A 22,389-nucleotide genomic window follows, 5' to 3' on the forward strand; every position below is an offset into this window, starting at 1 on the left:
ATTTTTATTCATTTTGGGGGCATTTCCGACATTACACAATGCTATTTTACGTCAACACCAGACTAGCTTGCTTGTTGTTAAATTTAATGGAGAGCTTTTGCGACTGGCTGTATTGAGATGTTTTAAGAGTGTTTTAATTTCACAGACACTATCGTTACGTGTCTGTCACCAGTGAAGGAAGGTCCTGGAGATGTGGATGCTGCTCGCCTGCTCCACTCAACAGAAAAATCATAACTTACAGTAATCAGTCATTGCCAATGAACCTTTGTCTCTTCATCATAAAATTCACTTATGGTTGAACAGAGATGTGTACGTACATTTGTTAATTGCACGCATGTGTGAGAGAAGACAAACTCTTTTCAATAAAGTTTTATTGCATGATAGTGCATAGCTTCATTCCTTCTATTCCCCTCCCATTCCTCCTTTCAGTCTTCAGCATTTCTTACTGCATCTGATAAGACATGGATGTCTTGCAAAATAAAGGCTAAAGGTTGTTCCAGTTTGCTACCCATCGATAAGTGCACACACACTGTACATTGCATGAATTATGCTGACGAATACTTTCTGAACATTTTTACATGTAAGACTGTAAACATGCAGGAGCCATGGTTTTGCGTTCGCTCGCACACTTCCCTTCTCATGTTTTTTCCCCACCACCATGTTACTTTAGGGACTGTACTAAACTGTAGTTCCAACAATATTTGAACACATTTTTGTGCTTATTAAAAAAAGAAGAAGAAAAAAGATTTCATTTATTTTGAAGACAGTTTTATTTCTTATTAGAGTTTTATATTTGCTGAACCCCAAATGTAGTTGCAATAATCATACACTGTTCGTTCTTTGGCCAGAGGAGAACAGCCCCCGACTGAGCCTGGTTTCTCCCAAGGTTTTTTTCTCCATTCTGTCACCCGATGGAGTTTTGGTTCCTTGCCACTGTTGCCTTGGTTCTTGGTTTACTTAGTTGGGGACATTTAATATTAAACAATATTATTGATCTGCCTTACTTAAGGTGGACGATGACGCACTTTTCTTCTAGAAACAAACTGTTGTACTTTCATGTTATCACTGTGAAGCTGGTTTGATATAATCTGTATAGTAAAAAGCGCTATATAAATAAATGACTTGACTAATATTTGAACACACACACACACACACACACACACACACACACACACACACACACACACACACACACACACACACACACACACACACACACACACACACACACACACACACACACACACACACACACACACACACACACACACACACACGCACGCACACACACACACACACACGGGATCAGCGCTGGTTGTGTAAGACCTGTGATGTTGACTGAGGGAAGACGTCAATGTGTAACCGAGCAGACACATTAATGACCAAAGGTTGTGTGTGATCTGCCGCTGGAGATCCATGGCAAGCTACCAAAGGGTAATGTGCCAATTAGAGATATTTAGCTGTTGAATGATTGAGATCAGTATGGCGAATATTAAAACACATTTTCTTGCCATCAGCACCTAAAACTGCAAAGTTTGCATAGGGGCTAGAAAAGTGGAACTTGAGGCTCACTCAGTGAAACCTAGATTCGGTACACAAGTTAAATGTTTCACTGAGTGAGCCTCAAGTTCCACTTTTCTAGCCCCTATGCAAACTTTGCAGTTTTAGGTGCTGATGGCAAGAAAATGTGTTTTAATATTGGGACCAAGCAGTACAAGCTACAAGCTTATGTGCTTTACACTCAGCTTGCTATTGCAAAACTAACTTTTTGCAAAACTCTAAACACAGTTCTCTACATTACACACATCATTCAAAACTAACAGCTTTTTTGTTTCATTTGGAAACACTGCCATTTAAATGCCACATACATTTTCTGATGACCTAACTGATGACCTAAAGTGTTTTGAGAAATAAATACAATTTTTTTTACCCCCTTGAATTTAATTTTATAGTGTAAATATATATGTAATATATACAGTATGTGTGTATGTATGTATGTATGTATGTATGTATGTATGTATGTATGTATGTATGTATGTATGTAGCCTATGTATGTAGCCTATGTATGTATGTATTTATGTATGTATGTATGTATGTATGTATGTATGTATGTATGTATTTATGTATGTATATTTAGAAATAAATGTGACTTTCTGACTTGGCTTTTATGCATATTCAGTGTGTGTATATATAAAAAATACAATATAGATTGTTTTGCAGCAGCTTCATAATAGTAACAAATTCAATTTCGCTGTAAAGCAGTTCTAACAAGCCAGTAGTGTCATTATTTAGCTCAAGTCAGTTCAGTATACATCCAGTTCAGTTCCACAACTGTGTAAAATTAATCAGTACTGTATATACAATGTATTTGTGCATGTATGTGTGACAAACTCCTGTAACTGAACAGGTAAAAGACACAAGATATTGTTACATTGTTCACGTCTGTGTGCAGTTTGGCGTGTATGCGGCTAATCATTTGAAGTTTGTGTCTAAAGTTACTATGCAAAAACACAATTTTGCAAGAGATGTCTTTTGTTTTGCATGTTGTGTGTGTTATGTGATGTGATTTTGATAGAGTTTCAAGAAATTGAGTGTAAGCAATTAGATTTTTTTTAAATAAAACGAACAACTTAGAAAGCAAGCGCTCTATGTGTTCCTCAAAGGCAAGCAATCTGTTATTTACAGAGGCATTCCTGATAAGATTACCGCTGAGTTTAAGAAGTACGAAGGGCTAACCCGCCCCTTACAGCCCCCCTCAGAGCTGCTGTACTCCATACAGGGAATTATAAAGAGCTTGCTTGTGACCTGCCTCTCTGCGACTGAAGGCTGCAGGTTACTTAATCAGTGTCCCAGCACAATTTGATTTGATTGTTTCTGCCTCCATGGACTGATAACAACATTTTATGACAAATCGCTGCTGGAGAGAAGCGGTCTCATTCCAATATCGCTCCTATTATTCTCTCTGTCTCGCTCTTTCCTCACCCTCTTCTCTTATTTTCTTGCACTCAGCGGCTGAATGGATAAAGCTGGGATGCCTGAGGCTTGTGGCCCCCTGGCAAGCAATGAACAAATCACCGAGGCAACAGCACCCAGCTCTAAACTGTTCCGCTGCAGCTGTGTGCGTCGATGGGTTCCCCTGGCCTACAGAGAGGAGCTCTACCAAGTCCTGCTCCTGACCGGGCCCCTGGTGAGTCCTCTCTCTGCTCCAATACTCAGTGCTTCAGCTCACTTTTAAGTTAGTCTTGACTTGGAGATAGTAATTGTATGATTGGTGACGATGTGAATGATGGCTCCTGTTTTATAGTCGTGAACAGTGTTTATCTGACTGTCGCATGGAATTCCTGCGGTATGAATTCTGTTTATATTGGGAATATATCTTGGTTAGGCATCTGTGGATTGAAAAATAATTCTCATGATGAATTGAAAAAATGATCATGATGCGGGAGCAATGGTACCTCTATTGATACACTCACCAGCCACTTTGTAAGGTACACCTGTTCAACTGCGCATTAACACAAATATCTAATCAGCCAATCACATGGCAGCAACTCAATGCATTTAGGCATGTAGACATGGTCAAGATGACCTGCTGAAGTTCAAACTGAGCATCAGAATTTGGAAGAAAGGTGATTTAAGTGACTTTGAACATGACATGGGCCGATGATTTACTGGGATTTTCACGCACAACCATGTGTTCACACAGAGAATGGTCAGAAAATGAGAAAATATCCAGTGAGTGGCAGTTCTACCAGAAAGACTCGGGAGGAAAAATTACGGAACAAAGCATTAATTTAGTAACAGACAAGCAAGCATTATGTTATGAGATTCTTTGGCGTAGGCCCCGGTCGTAGCACGCAATCAGAGGGTAACGGAATCGACATCTCCTGCCTGAAGACGGAGGCAGGGGCGCAGCCGACCCCCAGGGAGGTATGGGCAGGGACCATCCTGGTGGTGGTGGGGAGGATGGAGGTGAACGTTGGCGTCAGCATCTGCGAACTCAGACATGTGTAAGTACCGATCTTTTATACTACAAGTATTAGAACAAGATTGGTTAGATGTGAAGGTAATAAGTCACGTAACAATCGAGTCTTCCTGGCAGAACTTATGCTAGAGCTTTCATTTCTGTGAGTGAAACACCTTATTGATGCCAGAGGTCATAGGAGAGTGGCCAGACTGGTTCGAGCTGAAAGAAAGACAATAGTAACTCAAATAACCACTTGTTACAACCGAGGTCTGCAGAGGAGCATCTCTGAACACACAACATGTCGAACCTTGAAGTGGATGGGCTACAGCAGCAGAACACACACTCCTGTCTGATGAGAACAGGAAATTGAAGCTACAAGTCACACATGATCACCAAAATTGAACAAAAAAAGATGGAAAACTTTGCCTGGTCTGATGAGCCTTGATTTCTGCTACGACATTCAGATGGTAGGGTCATAATTTGGCATAAACAACATAAATCATGGATCCATCCTGCCTTGTCTCAACGGTTCGGGCTGGTGCTTATGGTGCAGTGGATTGTGGGAGATTTCCTTCACACACTTTGGGCCTCTTTGTAACAAGTGAGCATCTTTTAAAAGCCACAGCCTACATGAGTATTGTTGCTGACCATGTCCATCCCTTTATGACCACAGTGTACCCATCTTCTGATGACTACTTCCACCAGGGTAACTCAATCCAATAGAGCATCTTTGGGTTGTGGTGGAACAGGAGATTCGCAATCATGGATGTGCAGCCAACAAATCTGCAGCAAGTGTGTGATTCTATCATGTCAATATGGGCCAAAATCTCTGAGGAATGTTTCCTGCACCTTGTTAAATCTACAGTACGCCACAAATAATTAAGGCAGTTCTGAAGACAAAATGGGGTCAAACCTAGCAAGGTGTACCTAATAAAAGTGGCTGGTGAGTGTATATGTAAAATATATTATCATCACCCTTATGAAAAGAAAATATATTTCCCTATTTATGAATGATCAGTATATTAAACGGTTAAACAGTATATTTGAAAATATACAGAATATTATATTGTGTTAATATATTACAATATGTTGAATAATACATAAGGAATTTACGCTTTTCATATATTGAAAAAATATGTGACAATATATTTACTAATAGATCATGATACATGTAATTTTATATTCAGTAATATACTTCATTATAGATAGATGTATATGTGATCAGATGCATGTGTAATATATTGCAGATATATTTACTCATGCAGCATAAACACATATATAGAGAAATATATAATGTAAAATATATATTTTTATTTTTTTATTATTTACATTATAAATGTTTTATATTTTCAAGCTAGTTAACAAGAGCACAATCACACCTGAGCAAAGGATGCAAATAGAAGTGCTGCTTCAGGGTGTAAAAATCTCGGTGCTCTTTGGATGGGATATAGAATCTAGTTAGTTAAATTAGGAACTCCAAGGCACTCGAAATATGTGAAAAAAAGTTAAAAAGCCTTTATTGATGAATGGCTCTAAACATTAAAAATGGTGACAGATCCACCTACGCGTTGCGGCTACATGCCTTCGTCAGGGTGTGTAACCAACAGCATTTCAGGTTTGTTTTTAACAACAGTTAATCAATCAAATTAAAAACACCTGGTCACTCGGTGTAACGAGACAATCAAGACAATTGGCCTAAATAGACCTATAGAAGAGAGGAAAAAAAAAAAAATTCTGTTCTAATATCCAAATTACCAATAAAGTATGCAGATCAAAATGCGCCAAACTATATTGTATACATAACATTTTTTCAGAAATCAAATTACGTAAATTGAAATTAAACAATTAAACTTTATATAAATCATACGATGCAAAAAAAAAAAAAAAAAAAAAAAACTACAGCAATATCATAAATGCCACTAAAGTATGCAAATCAAAATGCTCCAAACACCATTGTAAACATAGCATAGCTTCTTTTTTTTATAAATACATAAATCAAAAATCATACAGTGTGTAAATCATATAGATACACAGCGCAACCCACAAAAAAAACAAAAAAAAAACTGATAATAATTTTACCAATATTATCTTTTTTAAGAATTCTAAATACATATATCTAAATTCAAAAATCATATAGTGTATAAATCAAAAAAACAAAAAAAACAAAAAACAGTTTTTTACAAAAAAGGCAAAAAGTCTAATTCTCCATTCAAGCCCGGAAATGTAGTTGCTTTCAGTGTATATATCCAAAAAGACTCTCTCTGTAAGAGCCTATTAACTCTATCTCCTCCTCTTATTGACTTTGGTATTTGTTCAATACCGATTATTTTCAATGTACTCGGGCTACCGTGATAATAGCACAATCACACCTGTTATAAAGTATTTAGCCAAGAGACTGTGTTGAGGAGTACACAACCATTACTTCTTAAGTTACATATAGTCTTGATGGTGCTTAATAGGCTCTACTCTTCAGCACAATGGTAACCCCAAAAACCCACACATACCAGAAAACCTTTTAAATTCCAAAATAAACAAAACAGTAAGAGATCTCCCCCTATATTAATATTGAGCAAAACACATGAAATAACACTTAATTTTATCATTTGCTAGTCAGAAGCAAAACATGATGGGAACTTGAAATCTGTTGTAACTCATTCCGTCAATGTGTGTGTACATATGTCATATTGCCAGAAGTTTTGGGACATCTGCCTTTACATGCACATGAACTTGAATGACATCCTATTCTTAATCCGTAGGGTTTCATTTTTGGTATTACCACCCTTTGCAGCTATAACAGCTTCAACTCAGCTTTTCACAAGGTTTAGGAGTGTGTTTATGGGAATTTTTAACCATTCTTCTAGAAGCACATTTGTGAGGTCAGGCACTGATGTTAGACGAGAAGGTCTGGCTCGCAGTCTCCGCTCTTATTCATCCCAAAGGTGCTCTATCGGGGTTAAGGTGAGGATGCGTGCAGGCCAGTGAAGTTCCTCCACACTAAACTCGCTCATCCATGTCTTTATGGACCTTGCTTTGTACACTGGTGCGCAGTCATGTTGGAACAGGAAGGGGCCGTCCCCAAACTGTTCCCACAAAGTTGGGAGCATGAAATTGTCCAAAATGTCTTGGTATGCTGAAGCATTAAGAGTTCCTTTCACTGGAACTAAGGGGCCAAGCCCAATCCCTGAAAAACAACCCCGCACCATAGTCTCCATGCCACCAAACTTTACACTTGGCACAATGCAGTCAGGCAATTGCCGTTCTCCTGGCAACCGGCAAACCCAGACCATCGGATTGCCAGACAGAGAAGCGTGATTTATCACTCCAGGGAACACGTCTCCACTGATCTAGAGTCCAGTGGCGGCGTGCTTTACATCACTGCATCCGACACTTTGCATTGCACTTGGTGATATACGGCTTGGATGCAGCTGCTCGGCCATGGAAACCCAATCCATGAAGCTCTCTATGCACTGTTCTTGAGATAATCTGAAGGCTACACAAAGTTTGGAGGTCTGTAGCTATTGACTCTGCTGAAAGTTGCCGACTTCTGCGAATGTGCGCCTCAGCATGCGCTGACCCTTGCGCTGTGATTTTATATGGCCTACCACTTCGTAGCTGAGTTGCTGTTGTTCCCAATAGCTTCCACTTTGTTATAATAGTGCTAACAGTTGACCGTGGAATATTTAGTAATGAGAACATTTCACGAATGGGCTTATTGCACAGGTGGCAACCTATCACGGTACCACGCTTGAACGCTGAGCTCCTGAGAGCGACCCATTCTTTCACAAATGTTTGTATAAGCAGTGTGCATGCCTAGGTGCTTGATTTTATATAACTGTGGCCATGGAAGAGACTGGAACACCTGAATTCAAGGGGTGTCCCAATACTTTTGGCAATATAGTGTATATGTGTGCATACATTCACATTTATATAGGCACATGTGATGTGTGTGCAATATGCACCATAATGTACACCATAAAGGATACAACTTTGTGAATTGTACATGTAATGCTATTTTTGTCTTCATTTTTAAATATTTTATATGTATTATATATAAATAATATATAGTCATACATGGTCAATGCATATATTGCAGTATATTGAAATATATAAGCACTAGTTTAACATATGGAAATGTATTATGTAATATATCACATTATATTTTGCAGTATATTCACATATATTTTAAGGGCACCAATCTCTAAACTGTAAATGCGACTATCGGGCATGAAGATTATAAACGTAAACATCATGACTTTCTATAAAGTTGTTTTGCTGGACGTAATCTGGAGTTCAAATAGTCCAACAATCTTTGGGCTGCAGACTGATTTCTGTGTGGTTTATTTGTATGCTTGAGTTCTCTGTTGATCTCTGAATTTTCATTTTCGGCAGCTCGTCTCCAGGATCTTAAACTTTCTACTGCCATTCGTCATCACAATATTCTGTGGTCATCTAGGAAATGCTGAATTGGCTGGATATGCCCTGGCTTCTGCGGTAATGCATCCACTGTCTATTGCTGTCAGAAAAAAAATCTGCAAAAAAAATTACCGTTAGGGTTACAACAGCTTCACTGGGACAGTACTTTCAAAGGTACACTTTTGTCCTTTTTCTAAGGGTTGCATATATATTAGTACCTTATTGTACCTAAAGGTACTAAATCCATCCTTTAGAGGTAAATTAGTTATAAAAATATAAATGCCACATCACAAGTTAAAGGTTAGATCTACTTTAAGACATTCCGTCCACTTATTACATCTCTGATATTAAAATATATAACTTTATTAAAAGTAATGAAATCGTTCTGACATCAATGACCTCTATGAAAAATCTAAAGCCTCAGTATCTTGTCATGTCTGTGTTTTGTCAACTAAGACCCATTTCAAGAAGTGCTCTTGAAGATCTGATCGGAAATCCATTGCCTGTATCTCCAAGAAGGAAGTAGTGAGAGATAAGGAGACTGTGTTCAGTGATTGCACTGCTAAAGCATTATTTGTCTCTCTCAGACTGTTAATGTGACCACAACAGCCACCGGATGCGGTCTGGCCCTTGCATGTGACACACTCGTCTCTCAGGTAGTCTTAACTCATGATGACCTTGACCTTGATGTTTGAAGTAATTATGTATGTTGTCTTGCCAACTAGCTAAAAAAAACACATTGTTTATTGTGTTTGTATAATACCCCCCACCCCAAAACCCAGTTTTAGCTGGAGATTTATCAATATCTCCCTCTGTTACAAAAAACATCTGAAAGACAACTCAACCAACATCAACATCAACTAACTTAATTCCTACTTAAAGTAATGAGTCCATATATGTACTAATGATCTGTTGTCCATGTCCAGACATTTGGCAGTAAGAACCTTAAGCGTGTGGGGGAAATTCTCCAGAGAAGCATACTCATCCTCTTACTCTTCTGCCTGCCATGCTGGGCTATACTCATCAACGCTGAGTCAATACTCCTCACCATGAAGCAAGAGCCGGAGGTGGCCAGGTCAGACTAATCCAGTCAGATTATTAGATCAGAACTTTTAGTAGGGTAATTGTAACCGATGTAAAATCTTTTTTTCCATGTAGATGAGATACGTTCTGTAGGAAAAGCAAAATTGTGTGCCAAAAGAACAAAATAAGCAGTTTCCACGCTTAAAAAATCAGTAGTTGAAATAACGAGGGAACTAAAACTTCTGAGATGAATAAAGAATGTATTTATTTAGCAAAAAATCTGGGGATAAAAGTCTTTTAAATTTTTTTCAAAAGTTCACCAAATACTGACAACAGTCATTTTTTCCCCAAAATGCTTTCATGAAATGAAATTTTACTGATTGCCTATTTTTTAAAATCTTATACATTTTAAATCAGCATTCAATAAATTTGCTTACGTATATCTGCGTAAAACGACTTCCTGAACAAGAAAAATTGTAGGGCAGAACTTGATTTTTTTCCATTGGGAATTGATTGGATGGTTGTGGTTTGCTATTGCTGTGATCTCATGTGTGTAACAAGGAGGCTAAAGACCGCAGCCTCTAGCGTCAGTCGGACGCAGTGCTTCTTGAGATCAGGTGAGTGAGGTTTACATGCACAGCTCTTTACACTCACCCCCCTAAATCTCACTCCCATCCGGGTCACGGCACCAAATGTATTCGGTTCTTCTCGACCCGCTTTGTTCGAGATCCGAACCGGGGTCTCGCGGGGGTGGGAGGCGGGCACGCTAACAAGGAGGCTAACGACCGCAATCTCTGGTCTCAGTCGACAGTTATGAAACAGAAAAACATACCTGATACAAAAGAACAGATTAGCAGCCTCGTTGAGTGAAGTAACGTTCTCTATAAAATATATATGATGTGCACTTGTCACCATGTCCTCTCATTTCCACATATTTAGCAGAAGACAATAATATAACTCAAAAAGGGTAAAATTACTAAATCACACAGGGAAGTAAAATAACAGTATACACATAAATTGGAATGAAACTATAGACATAAAAGCAATGATTACAATAAAGATTAAATAAGATTATCAGAAACCAAATGAAACCTACCTCTCCCATTAAGATACAATGCAAAAGGGAAGAGGAGGAGACAGAACAGGAAATTAAGTTGGCTCATGACATCACAACAACTAAAGGGTAAAGTACTCATTTCAATCAAGCAGCTACATCAGGTATAAATGAACAATTTTGTGTGAATTCTACTTAATACATACATTTAACAAGAGGCTGTGGTCATCAGCGTCCTTGTTAGTGCGCCCGTCTCCCATGCCAGAATAGCAAGGGTTTAGTAAGACTGGTTACATTTGGTGCCGTGACCTGGATGGGAGTGAGGTTTAAGGTGGTGAGTGAAACGGCAGCAAGCTAGTAAGTACTGTGCATGTAAACCCCACTCCCCTGGCCTCAAGATGCGTGCTAGAGACTGCAGTGTTTAGCGTCCGAGATGCTGGTTCGAATCAAAACGAGTCAAGCAGGACCGGTTACACACAGATAAATCATATATACATATACATAATTTTTATTTTTTTATTGTCAATTTTGATCTACATGTGTGCATGCATCTCTGAATTAATTTAAAGTTAGATAATAGTTTATCCAATATGTCAATAAAAGTGCACCTAATTGTATTGAACGTGGACTTTACGTGCAGCCTGGACTTGAAAACAAAAGGAATTGGATCTCGGGAACATAGAGAAAAAACACCACAACGAAACAGCTAAGCATACTAGTCTAGAAAAATAACCAACAAAATAAGGGTTCAAAAACGTGCACCTTGAAACCAGTTTTCAAAAGTTTGCATTTTAATATAATAATATAATATAAGAAAAGGAAGAATATAATACGTTTTGAGAAGTCAGGTGATTGGTTGAGGCATGGCCCCGCTCCTGAACCTCAGTTACAGTAACTAGTTAACTCCCTTTTAACACGTTGTTTTAATAATCTTTAAATAATCTCTTATTTTGATGTGTTGACTAACACACTAAAACACATGTAAAGTACTTGATTATAATTTTTATTCAATAGCTTATTATATTTTAAGTTTGAAAATATCTTTTTAAATGTTCTCACAAAACAATAATAATTAGGACATAAATAGGACACCATAAATATGACACCAAATTGTAACTATTTATGGAGTGTCAATTATCCTGTTTTTGGGTATCACACTGTTCAAAGACTGTGCTCAATATTCATCCTTATTTCAGGATTGCACAGCTGTATGTTATGGCTTTCCTCCCTGCTGTTCCTGTAAGTATAACAACATGTTTTTACAAAAAACATTCAGTGGTTGCGCTTTAATCTCGGTGCTGGCCTTGTTTTCTAGAGTATAAGTTCAAATGTTTCCTGGCGCTTTCTCCAAATCATGCTGCTCTCTCTTCACGACACTTTTTTTTTTGGTGACCAGTGTGTTTCCTGTCAAATTGTCTATTATTTTCAGTTCAACACATGTAATATTTAAAGAGTGTAACCACATTTATACAGTCAGTTGTCACAAGCTTTCCTTCTGCTGACAGCACCGATATCTTCCTTTAATTTCCTAGGCCATGTTTCTGCACCATCTTCAGGTGTCTTATCTGCAAAACCAGGTACAAGCTCTCAGTAAGCTCAAGATGTTGCATTAGACAGCTTGAATAGATGAGCAAAAGAGATGAAAACTGAAGAGATAATGTATTGTCATGTTTTAGGGCATCATCCTGCCCCAGATGTACACTGCAGTTGCTGCCAACATTTTAAATGTAGCAACAAACTACATCCTTCTTCACTCAATGAAGCTGGGAGTGAAGTATGTATGATTAATAGGCTACTAAATTTAATAATAATAACAATAATAAATACACTGAAGAGCCAGGGAATAAATGATCTTTAGGATAAGCAGGTGTGTGTGTGTGTGTGTGTTTCTGCAGGGGCTCTGCTGTAGCCAACAGTTTCTCACAGATCTCCATCTGCCTCCTGCTGTATGCGTACATACGCTGGAAAAAGCTGCATGTGAAGACATGGGATGGTGAGGAATATATGGAAAGCCGCACACACAAACACTTTTATGCCATTATGGGGTCATTGACTTCTAAAATGATTACATTAAGTCATCTATAATTATCACTCCTTAGGGGCGTTCACATTCGACATTGATTTGCAGTGACAAATTGATTCTTGACCGTGAGCGAGAGAGATGGCTAGTAATGCAGTTAGCAGAGTTCCAATGTATGCAAATGAAAGTCAATGTATGCGGCGACTACCAATGCAAGTGCTGACAGCGATGCATCACTGAATATACAGTGCTGCTCAAAAGTTTACACACCCATGGCAGAATCTGTGAAAATGTGAATAATTTTAACAAAATAATAATGAATAATTCAAAGTGACCATACATACAAATGCATTCATACAAAATGCATATAATTTTTATTTATTTAGTACTGTCCTAAATATAGGGTATTTTACATAAAAGATGTGTACATATCAATTCAAGTCAACTTTATAATATTACATATACCTGTAGTTATTATTTATTTATATATTTATTATTCACAAGACAAAAAATAGTTGAATTTATAAAAATTACCCCGTTCATAAGTTTAAGTATCCTCAATTCTTAATTCTTACTGTTTTTTGTTTTGTTTTGTGATGGTTGTTCTTGAGTCCCTTGTTTGAGACCCACAAAAAATGTATTTGACTGAGTTTTAATGTTTTATTAGAAAATTAGCAAGTATTCCACGGAGCCGTGTAATAATGTTCTTTTAACTTGACTTACCTATTTTTTGAACGATACAAATCGCGTTAATCATGACTTTTTACGCATGTATGACTTGCAACAAATTAATATTCTTGCAATGCTCCCATACAATGCTTACAATGTAATGCTTACCACACACTTGTTGCCATCTACTGGTGTAACTACAATAACAGTCAACAAATGAATCAGTGAACAAATCTATCTTTTTGATTAACAAAATAGTTATTGAGATAAATCAAACTTTCCCACACCTGTTAATGGCCACATTTTGATGCGTCTTGTGCCCAGGCTATAGGCCCTTCAGAGTCGATTTCCCAAATGAAATCATCACCACAGGTTCAAATTACTCTCAATTGTCAGCATCTCAGAATCGAACAATCAAGTATTTTTGGGATTGACTTCCAGCACTGGAAGTCCTACTAGCAACAGACAGCACAGAGACTCTCCTGTCAGCAATTTAATCTGTTTCAATGTGAATTCCTGCTCCTTATAGACACCAGTTGGCATTTTCCCAGTGAAATAAAATACTTTGTTCCTTTATGAAGCTTTTTTTTTTTTTTGCATATACCTTGGGAGTAAGTTATTTAAATGAGGAATATTGCGACGTGTTTGTTCCCGCAGGAAAACTCCAATCGAGGCGTTTCAGGGAGTTCAGAAACGGTGTGCACTGATATAGAGAATAACTCCCTTTGAGTGGACTTTTTGCTTTGTAACTTTGAAGACTCCGTTCATGCAACATTACACACTAAAGAAAGTTAAAAATGTACAAAAGCACAGTAGGTCCCCTTTAAGAGCGTTTGTGGCCATTTGTAACTTGAATGTGTCAGGCTTCCGGGGTCAGCCACGTCCAGTTATTTTAGCTGTACAAAAACAGTTTGTGATGCTTGACATTGACATTGTAAACTGGTATTTATTATTTTACTTTATTATTGCAATCATAAACACATTGGTTTGTAGCGCAAATAGTTATTCATCATTTACTTGTAGTGGCTAATAAATCGGAAGCCTCACACAAATTCACAGTAAATGGCTTGCTTCTGCGTTACAAAATAAAGTAGACAGGTTTTGTCGAATTGTGACAAGTTCTTCCACATACATGAATACACAAACACAATTATTTTGCATTGCAAGTCAACCAATAATTACAAGAGATGTGTGGTGTTCTGTATGCAGTGATTGTGTGTGCATGTGTTTGTCTCTGTCGCCCCCTGTAGGCTGGTCTAAAGCATCACTGCAGGAGTGGGGCTCTTACATGAGACTGGCCATTCCCAGCACGCTCATGCTCTGTTTTGAGTGGTGGGTCTATGAGATCGGAGGTTTTCTTGCAGGTGTGTAGATGTGTGAGGAAGTTTGAGTATGCGTTGTCTTGTGTTTCTGATTAAATTAAATGAGTATTTGCCAATTTATCTAACAGAAAATATTTCTATTGGTCTTCAACCTGAAGTGCCACTGCAATCATGTTAAATCCCTGACAATTAATGCTTTGTTAATTACTATTTTGTTATTGCACTGATACAAGATCCCAGGTGGAAGTACAGTGCACAAATGTTTGATGGCTTACATAAATTGCCTAACTACTGTATGTTTCAGTGCAATGCCACAATCAGAGAAGAACACTCTCATTTCACACATAATTAAATAACATCCATCGCTCTTCTTATTCATTGTCAGGAATGCTCGGGGAGGTGGATCTTGGTGCTCAACATGTGTTGCTGGAGGTGGGGGCCATTACTTACATGGTAAGACAGTGTTGTGTAGCGTTAAGCTCACAATAGACTTTCAGACATTACTGCCAAAAGGCGACACAAATCATGTATTTATTGTTAGTGTGAATATTTGCATGTTTTAATAAACATATTTCATGTTTAGTTTCCATTAGGTGTGCATGCAGCCGCTTGTGTGCGTGTGGGAAACGCGCTGGGAGCTGGAGACACTAACAGGGCCCTGATCACCAGTAAAGTGACTCTCTTGATCTCCGGTTAGTAGACTATGGAAATACCCACATAGTGCTTAAAATTAAGCTAAACTCATTCCCCGACATTGAAAGAAATTTCCGTCATTTATGAGACAGCGCTTCCCTGCCATTGACGGAAATTTCCGGATTTCCATGTTGTCACTGTTTTTCGGTAGGGGGCGCTATTACACATCTTCTTAAAAGAGTACTATATCTCCTGAAAAAAAAAAAACACGGGCGAAGAAGCAGAAACAAGCGATAGCACAAGCATATGCATATATAAAGTAACACGATCATCAACATTAAACAGTATATAAACTGACTAATGAATGAAATGTCGACCCAGGACGAGCTACAGGACTGTGAAGCTTTGGGTGTGTTGATGGACGTGATCCAATCCATCTATGATTTGATCATCGTTCTGAATCCGATCCAGACATGGTCTTTGACAAAAACGCGATCTTTTTGCTCAAAATGTGGCTTTTTTAATATAACTTGCCCACATCACATTCAAATGTAGATTATTTTATTTATTATTATTCGTTTGTTTTTAAATCAGAGGGTCTGTTTTTTCAAAATATTCTGGAGGCCATGAAAATTTTGTGAAAAGGATAAAAAATGCTGGCAGTGGCTGCTGGCAACTTTTAAAAAAACTAAATGTTGGTGGGGAAAGAGTTGATGATAAATATATGGCTTATAAGTATTCCTATAAAAGTTGTGAGGCATATCCGAGTAAAACAGCTTTTCGAAAATCCCCTGATTTTGTCAATTGGGAATTGATTGGATGTTTGTTTGGTTGCGGTTTGCTATTGGTCAATCTCATGTGAGTGACAGGTTGTCCCGCCTTCACACGTGTAAACACTTCACTAGAGAAGAGAGAGCAAGATTGAGGGGAATTTTGATGTCATGGTGACATTACGCAACTGGTGGCAGTGATTTTTCACACAGGTGTCACCAGTGTTGGGAAGTAACTAGCTACATGTAATGGCGTTACATAATTTAATTAGAAAAAAGTAACTGAAATCCATTACAGTTACTGATAAAAAATGTGTAATTAAATTACAGTTACTTTGTTAACGATTACAGGGGACTACATTTCAGAAAAATATTAATTTGTTGCTTTGTCTGTTTTTGATGTGCATGGTATCTCCTGCCATTTAAAGGCCTTCTAAGCAATGCTATTCTAATAAAAATGCATTGTAAAAATAATTTCATCCAGAAATCAGAAAATGGCGCAAATATAACAGTTCAGTGCAAAATATATTTTTCAACAATTAAAATGCTATCGACATTGAAGGTTTCAATGTCAAACCTGAGGAAGCATCTGTAGGTATGAAACTTAGCCTATAGTTAACTGTTAGCAGTCATTAAATAAAGCAGGAAAGGCATTGCTTACTCCCGCCTGCCACACCATGTGTATTCAAGGCAGATTTTAGCTCTGTATTGCTTGGTGCATGTCCAGTAGTTTAAACATGTTCATCTCCATTCATTCATTACAAATCAGCTAGTCTGTTAGCTAGCTAAAGACATCTATTCAAGTTCCTATTTGGGTTTATATGCTTAATTGGTTTCCCCAAGGCATTGTTAGATGCCATTGTTTCCTGTCATAGCTGTGCAAAGAGTTGATTTCAAAAACAGTTTCATAGCTATTAAGCCATTGCTTGTTATGATTTTAAATCTGTTTTAACCTCAGAAAGAAGTAAAAAGAGGTGCTAAAGTCTGATTTTGTGATGGCTGCAATAATTAAATTAGTAGAATCTTAATTCAAGTAGGCCTAATGAAGGATTTTGAAAGTCTAACATCAGTATTGACTATTACTGTAAGGTTAACCCTGCCTGGTTTGAATGTTTGAAAATGATTAAAGGAACACGCCGACGTTTTGGGACTTTAGCTTATTCATCGTATCCTCCTAGAGTTAGATAAGTCCACATACCCTTTTCATCTCCGTGCGTGCAGTAACTCTGTCTGACGCACCCACCGCTAGCCTAGCTTAGCACAAAGACTGGAGGAACTATATTCTCAGAAGGCGAAGCACTGCTACTTCTGCGGAGTGATTAGCGCAACACTCTGAGCGAACTCTCTGCTCTTCACCACGGGGCTTCTCTGGTGTTGCGATCAAATCACTCCGCAGAAGTAGCAGTGCTTCGCCTTCTGAGAATATAGTTCCCAGTATGTATACGGTTAGAAGATGGCTGTGTCTCATGTGACCTTGTTATTTGTACACGCTGTGACTATACAAATCACAACATGTAAATAGGAAAATGTTGGCGCTACTTTGTCACTTATTTGGAGCAGTATGCTAGCTGGAGCCGTTTACCTCCAGTCTTTGTGCTAAGCTAGGCTAGCGGTGGGTGTGTCAGACAGAGTTACGGTACGCACGGAGATGAAAAGGGTATGTATGGACTTATCTAACTCTGGGGGATACGGTGAATAAGCTAAAGTCCCAAAAAGTCGGCGTGTTCCTTTTACAGTTGAAAACATTCATTAGAGATTTAGAAGAGTATTCATATGTAATCAGTTATAGTACTTTAATAAAGTATTGTCATTTAAATAATTACACTACTTATTGCATTATAAACAGTGTAACTTGTAATCTGTAACCTATTACTTTTCTAAACACTGGGTGTCATACAGATGTCAATAAAAAAAGGAAGGGAGATTACAAGTACACATTAACTTTTACAAAAATAAAGCGTGCAAGGATAAATCAAAATAAAAACGGCAATATTCCATAAAAAAATAATTAAGTTTGATTTCATGGTGAACATATAATAGGTATCTAGAAGAAAATATCATTTAAACCTTTGCATTGCAGGAGTTTTGGCTGTTTTACAGGGAATCGGGATGGGTTGCTCAAAGTCAGTAGTGGGCTACATCTTTACCTCTGATGAGTAGGTTTTTTTCCATTGTAGCAAACTGTATACACATGTATTGGATTATGATAAAACAGAGATTATTATGGATTTATCATGTGATATTATATGGTATCATGATCTCATTTTCTGCTTCAGAAATAACAAATAAAAACACTGCTAATAGAGCGATTAGAGTGAAGTGTTTCTTCTATTGTTTTGCAGTTCTCACTTCTTGATTTAATCTAACAGGAGCATAGTCAAGATTGTCTCGGAAACTCTCACCCTGTACGTCTTCCTGCAGTTTTTTGATGCTCTTGTGGTAGGTTTGAAACGTTTTAACATTTGCATTCGTTTAAAGGATGGCAGCACAAATGAATCATTGGTGGCATTATGCTATCTCTTCTAATGCATAATGATAGTTTTCTTTCATCATTATATGACTCTACTGTAGTGATAATGTCACAATTAGACTATCAGTTTACAGGGAATGAAACCTGGTTCTGTGAAAAGACGTAATTCACTGATTACTGTGAAGTGTCTGGTTCATATCTGTAAGACAGACTGATTGTGTTGTGTTTTTGTGTTTTAGTGTGTGTCTTCAGGGATTCTTCTGGGCGCTGGAAAGCAGAAGATAGCAGCACTGTCCAACTTGATCTGTTACTACTGCATTGGGTTACCAGTGGGAATATCATTGATGTTTCTAGCCGAGCTCAGGATACTTGGTACACCTTTTCTCATGTCCTGATTTTGCCGAGTTAGATGCGCTCCTTGGTCAACATTATTTTGTTGATCCAGGAACAACATTTAGTCCTAACCATATCCCTACCCCTAAACCTAACCCTACCCATAAGTTATCCCTAAAATCAAAGTGAAATGATAGATGAATAACACTGATTGTCTAAACTTGACATAATCTGTAAACTTGTCCCTTAAATCTGATTGGTTGATTGAAATGTTGTTCCAGGATTCAACAAAGATGTTGAAAATATGAATGAAAAAACTAATGTCAAGCCATTAAAGATCTTTAATTTTATTGATATATGCGACAACCCTAATTTTGATAATAATACAACACTATTATGATCAATTACAACATTCCCTTGATTTGTGTCACTGTTCAAATGTTTCTTTAGCTCAAATCAGCATATTAAATGATTTCTAAAGGATCATGTGACTAGAGTAATGATGCTATAAATTAAGCTTTTACCATCACAGGCATAAATTACAATTTTAAAATATATTTAAATAGAAAGCAGTTATTTTAAATTGTAATATTATTGTTTTTAATGTATTTTAGGTCAAATAAATGCAGCTTTGGCAAAAAGACTTCTTTCAAAAACATTTAAAAATTCTTACCGACCCCAAACTTCTAAACATTATACTGTATATGCACTGAAGATATTAATCTAACAAACCCATCAAAACCCATTTTGTAATAATTATAATAAAGTAATCAATTTATGTTTTTCTATAAAACTCATTTCAAATGTATTAAGCGCATCTAAACTTGTGATTTTTTAAAGATTTTTAAATAAACATTTTGACAAATTCCTCACCCTCATTTTGTTAAAAATCCATAAGACTTTTGTTAATCTTCTAAAAAGAACTGTAGATATTTTTAATTATAGGTAATTAAGTAATTGATGACAGATTTGTTTTTTATTTTTGGGTGAATTAACCCTTTAATGCAGATTCAGATCTCTGGTCATAATAATTTTCTCTTCAATCCAGCCTTGTAATAAAATTCAGGTTGCATTTGTTACCTGTTCTAAGCCTGAAGCACATTCTCATTCTCATTTCCCACTCATTCAGGTCTGTGGCTTGGCCTCTTGATTTGTGTCATAATTCAAACCTGTTTCTTCACCACTCTCATCTTCAAGCTCGACTGGAAGAAAGCAACAGAGCAGGTGGGACATGACAAATCAAACTCACATGGTCAAGCCAAGCTGCCATCCTGGAAGTGCTGTTGAAAGTGTTTGATAATGTTGACTAAAATCTTCCTTAGGCCCTGAAACGTGCAGGCAAACATGCAAAAGTAGTGTGTGTCCAAAAGGCGCCGTCCATAGGACAGTCAGTCACCTTCATAGTTTCTGAAGGGCAGGACAGCGCGGAGCAAACACCTGATTTTGGAGCTTCAGCAAGTATACCTGAACCTTGGGATGACATAACTGGAAACAAAGTAATTTCTACATTGATGACGTCTGTCCTGAAATATAAAACTATTCTCAAATACCTGTGGTGATAACTTTTATTTATTTAATTATTTTGCTACTTTAGGCCCAGCTAACAAGTAATAGCTCTGAAGCGGCTGGCTATGTACAAGTTAGTACCCAGGAGCAGGGTAAACCAGTGATGGAGAGTGAATCTGGAGAAGCTCGACCTAAAGTCTTGCTCTCTACGAACCAGCTTGTGCTTAGACGGGGACTCACACTGTTGACCACCGTCCTCATCCTGATAGCTGGAATCGCTGTGCATGTAGCTTGTCCTCTTCCGGAAAGTCAGAGCAACCTAACAATGGATTCCAAGATTTTTTCCACCCTTAACACCTTCCTCAACACCACAGCAAGCTCACTCTAACTTGATCCATCTTACCAAGGCCCCAATAAAAAAAAAAAAAAAAAGGTTGGGACCGCGACCGGTCAATCCATCCAATCTATAAAAGGAGGGCATAAGCGAATCAGCCAATACCGGCAAAATGATATTTGTCAGTATTATTTAAGAGAAAAAAAAAAAACATCTCTGCCAGCTCGTAGGCTTACAGAAGGGGATTTCTCTAAATGTACAATATGGACAAATTTTCTGGGACAGTCTCCAGCCCAACTGTCTAGGCCAAAATACAGCTGAATAAGACTACTGAGAAGAGCAGTACTTAATGTGCAGTATATATTATTTCATTTCTTAGTGAAAAGATTTTACATTTTAAACAGTTTTTTATATATATATGGTTATATGATGCAGATTATAAGGTTGTAGTTTTCCTTGTTAATGTATTTATCATATCAAAGTAAAGCACAAAGTGAAATACTATTGAAAACATTCTTTACAAATTTATTGTAGGCAAGCATTTAAAGCTACACTATGCAATTTTTGATTAAAAAAAAGAAAACAATAATGTGCAAATACACAATCGCCCGTGCATGTCACATCATATCCATACTCCGGCTGCGTTGATGTGTATATATTAATTTGTCCATTTGCTCTGAGATGATGTCCTTGAACCACATTCATTCATGCAGGGGAGCAATATATGTAAAGAAATAATTGATGACGGGCCGTTGAATTATTAGAAAAATAATGCACACCCGAGCTGGTAATGCTGCACGACCCGAAGCGGATAGATTTTTACACCTGCATGAAATGCATTCATTTTCAATAATTCAACTGCCCAAAATCAATTATTCTGCTTATACTACGGTTACCGCACCTCAAAACATTGTTTTAGATGATGTACTTCAAGATATTTGTCAGGTTTTTGTCCTTAAAACGCTCTTGTGTGTTGGACTAATTTCTTGCGCATTTAATCCCAAGCCTCATTTGCTAATTCCAAAACGTAATTTCAGAAGTAGTTACTCAGGCTTGAGCCACTGATAGCAGAGAAATTCAGTTATTAAAACAGTTATGAGAAAGAGAGAGAGATAGCATGTGTGAATTACCTCAGTCTGTGTGTCTCTTAACAGTTTGGCAGTTCGTCACTACTAATAGTGAAACTGTAAGTTTATCTGCTCCAAGAACAGCGGCGTTATTACCTCGCTAGTGAGAAATGTCATTGTTGTCAAAGTTGTTCAACTATTTTACTGATGAAATCGTCAGAGCAGCGCTGACAACACGTTTCTGTGTGAGTGTGTGTCTATGTGTGTGTGTTTAAGTGGGAGAGAGAGTGGGAGAAAGAGTATGTGCTTTCCGTACCTAATAAAATGTAATTTTGTGGCAAAGACATGGAAATAATTTGTCACTTATTTTACTAGGCTTTTTTTTTTTTTGCCGACAGACCAGAACACAGTCATTCTGTAGCTGTGTCACCATCTTTATTTTAACCTCTGCCCTTTAATTATTATTAAAGCCCCATGCATATTACTCCCAGTTTTTTTCAGTTCTCCTTTAAACTTCCCTCTTAAAGCAAAGGGAACCTTCCGACATGCATGTATGACTGGAGCCACCTGGTGGTCAATGTGGATTTTATGTTCACCTGGGAGGCATCCCATCCCATACATGTTTTGTAATCTTTTTCTAGGATAAGGTTCAATTGAATTTATATTCTTTCAAAACCTGGTGATAACACAGCTGTTGCCTTTCTTGAACACTTCTGAGATAAATAATATGGATGTCTCAAATTGTTCTCCGTCTCAACACTGATAAGACTTTAGGTTATGCTGATTGGTTCACCTCACCAAATACAGAAAG

The 22,389-nt window shown here is 37.5% G+C and overlaps 1 protein-coding gene across 1 annotated transcript; it reads left to right on the plus strand.

Moving 5' to 3' along the window:
- Positions 1 to 1,185: 1,185 nt before the first annotated feature.
- On the plus strand, positions 1,186 to 21,917 carry slc47a1 (solute carrier family 47 member 1). The gene is made up of 18 exons (XM_079586551.1): positions 1,186 to 1,434; positions 3,010 to 3,187; positions 8,354 to 8,455; positions 8,965 to 9,033; positions 9,304 to 9,452; positions 11,651 to 11,693; positions 11,987 to 12,031; positions 12,131 to 12,228; positions 12,350 to 12,447; positions 14,394 to 14,507; positions 14,851 to 14,918; positions 15,049 to 15,157; positions 17,949 to 18,024; positions 18,238 to 18,307; positions 18,578 to 18,710; positions 19,801 to 19,895; positions 19,994 to 20,167; positions 20,266 to 21,917. The coding sequence occupies exons 2-18, from the start codon at positions 3,017 to 3,019 to the stop codon at positions 20,563 to 20,565; spliced, it is 1,914 nt and encodes a 637-aa protein (XP_079442677.1). The 5' UTR covers positions 1,186 to 1,434; positions 3,010 to 3,016; the 3' UTR covers positions 20,566 to 21,917.
- Positions 21,918 to 22,389: the final 472 nt, after the last annotated feature.

Source organism: Phoxinus phoxinus (genome assembly GCF_949152265.1).
Source record: "Phoxinus phoxinus genome assembly, chromosome: 17".
Taxonomy (NCBI): domain Eukaryota; kingdom Metazoa; phylum Chordata; class Actinopteri; order Cypriniformes; family Leuciscidae; genus Phoxinus; species Phoxinus phoxinus.

Coding starts and splice junctions, on each gene's coding strand:
- slc47a1 (XM_079586551.1), top strand. CDS start 3,017: ATGGATAAAGCTGGGATGCCTGAGGCTTGTGGCCCCCTGGCAAGCAAT. Junction 9,034..9,303: donor GTGACACACTCGTCTCTCAG/GTAGTCTTAACT, acceptor GTCCATGTCCAG/ACATTTGGCAGTAAGAACCT. Junction 18,025..18,237: donor TACATCTTTACCTCTGATGA/GTAGGTTTTTTT, acceptor TTAATCTAACAG/GAGCATAGTCAAGATTGTCT.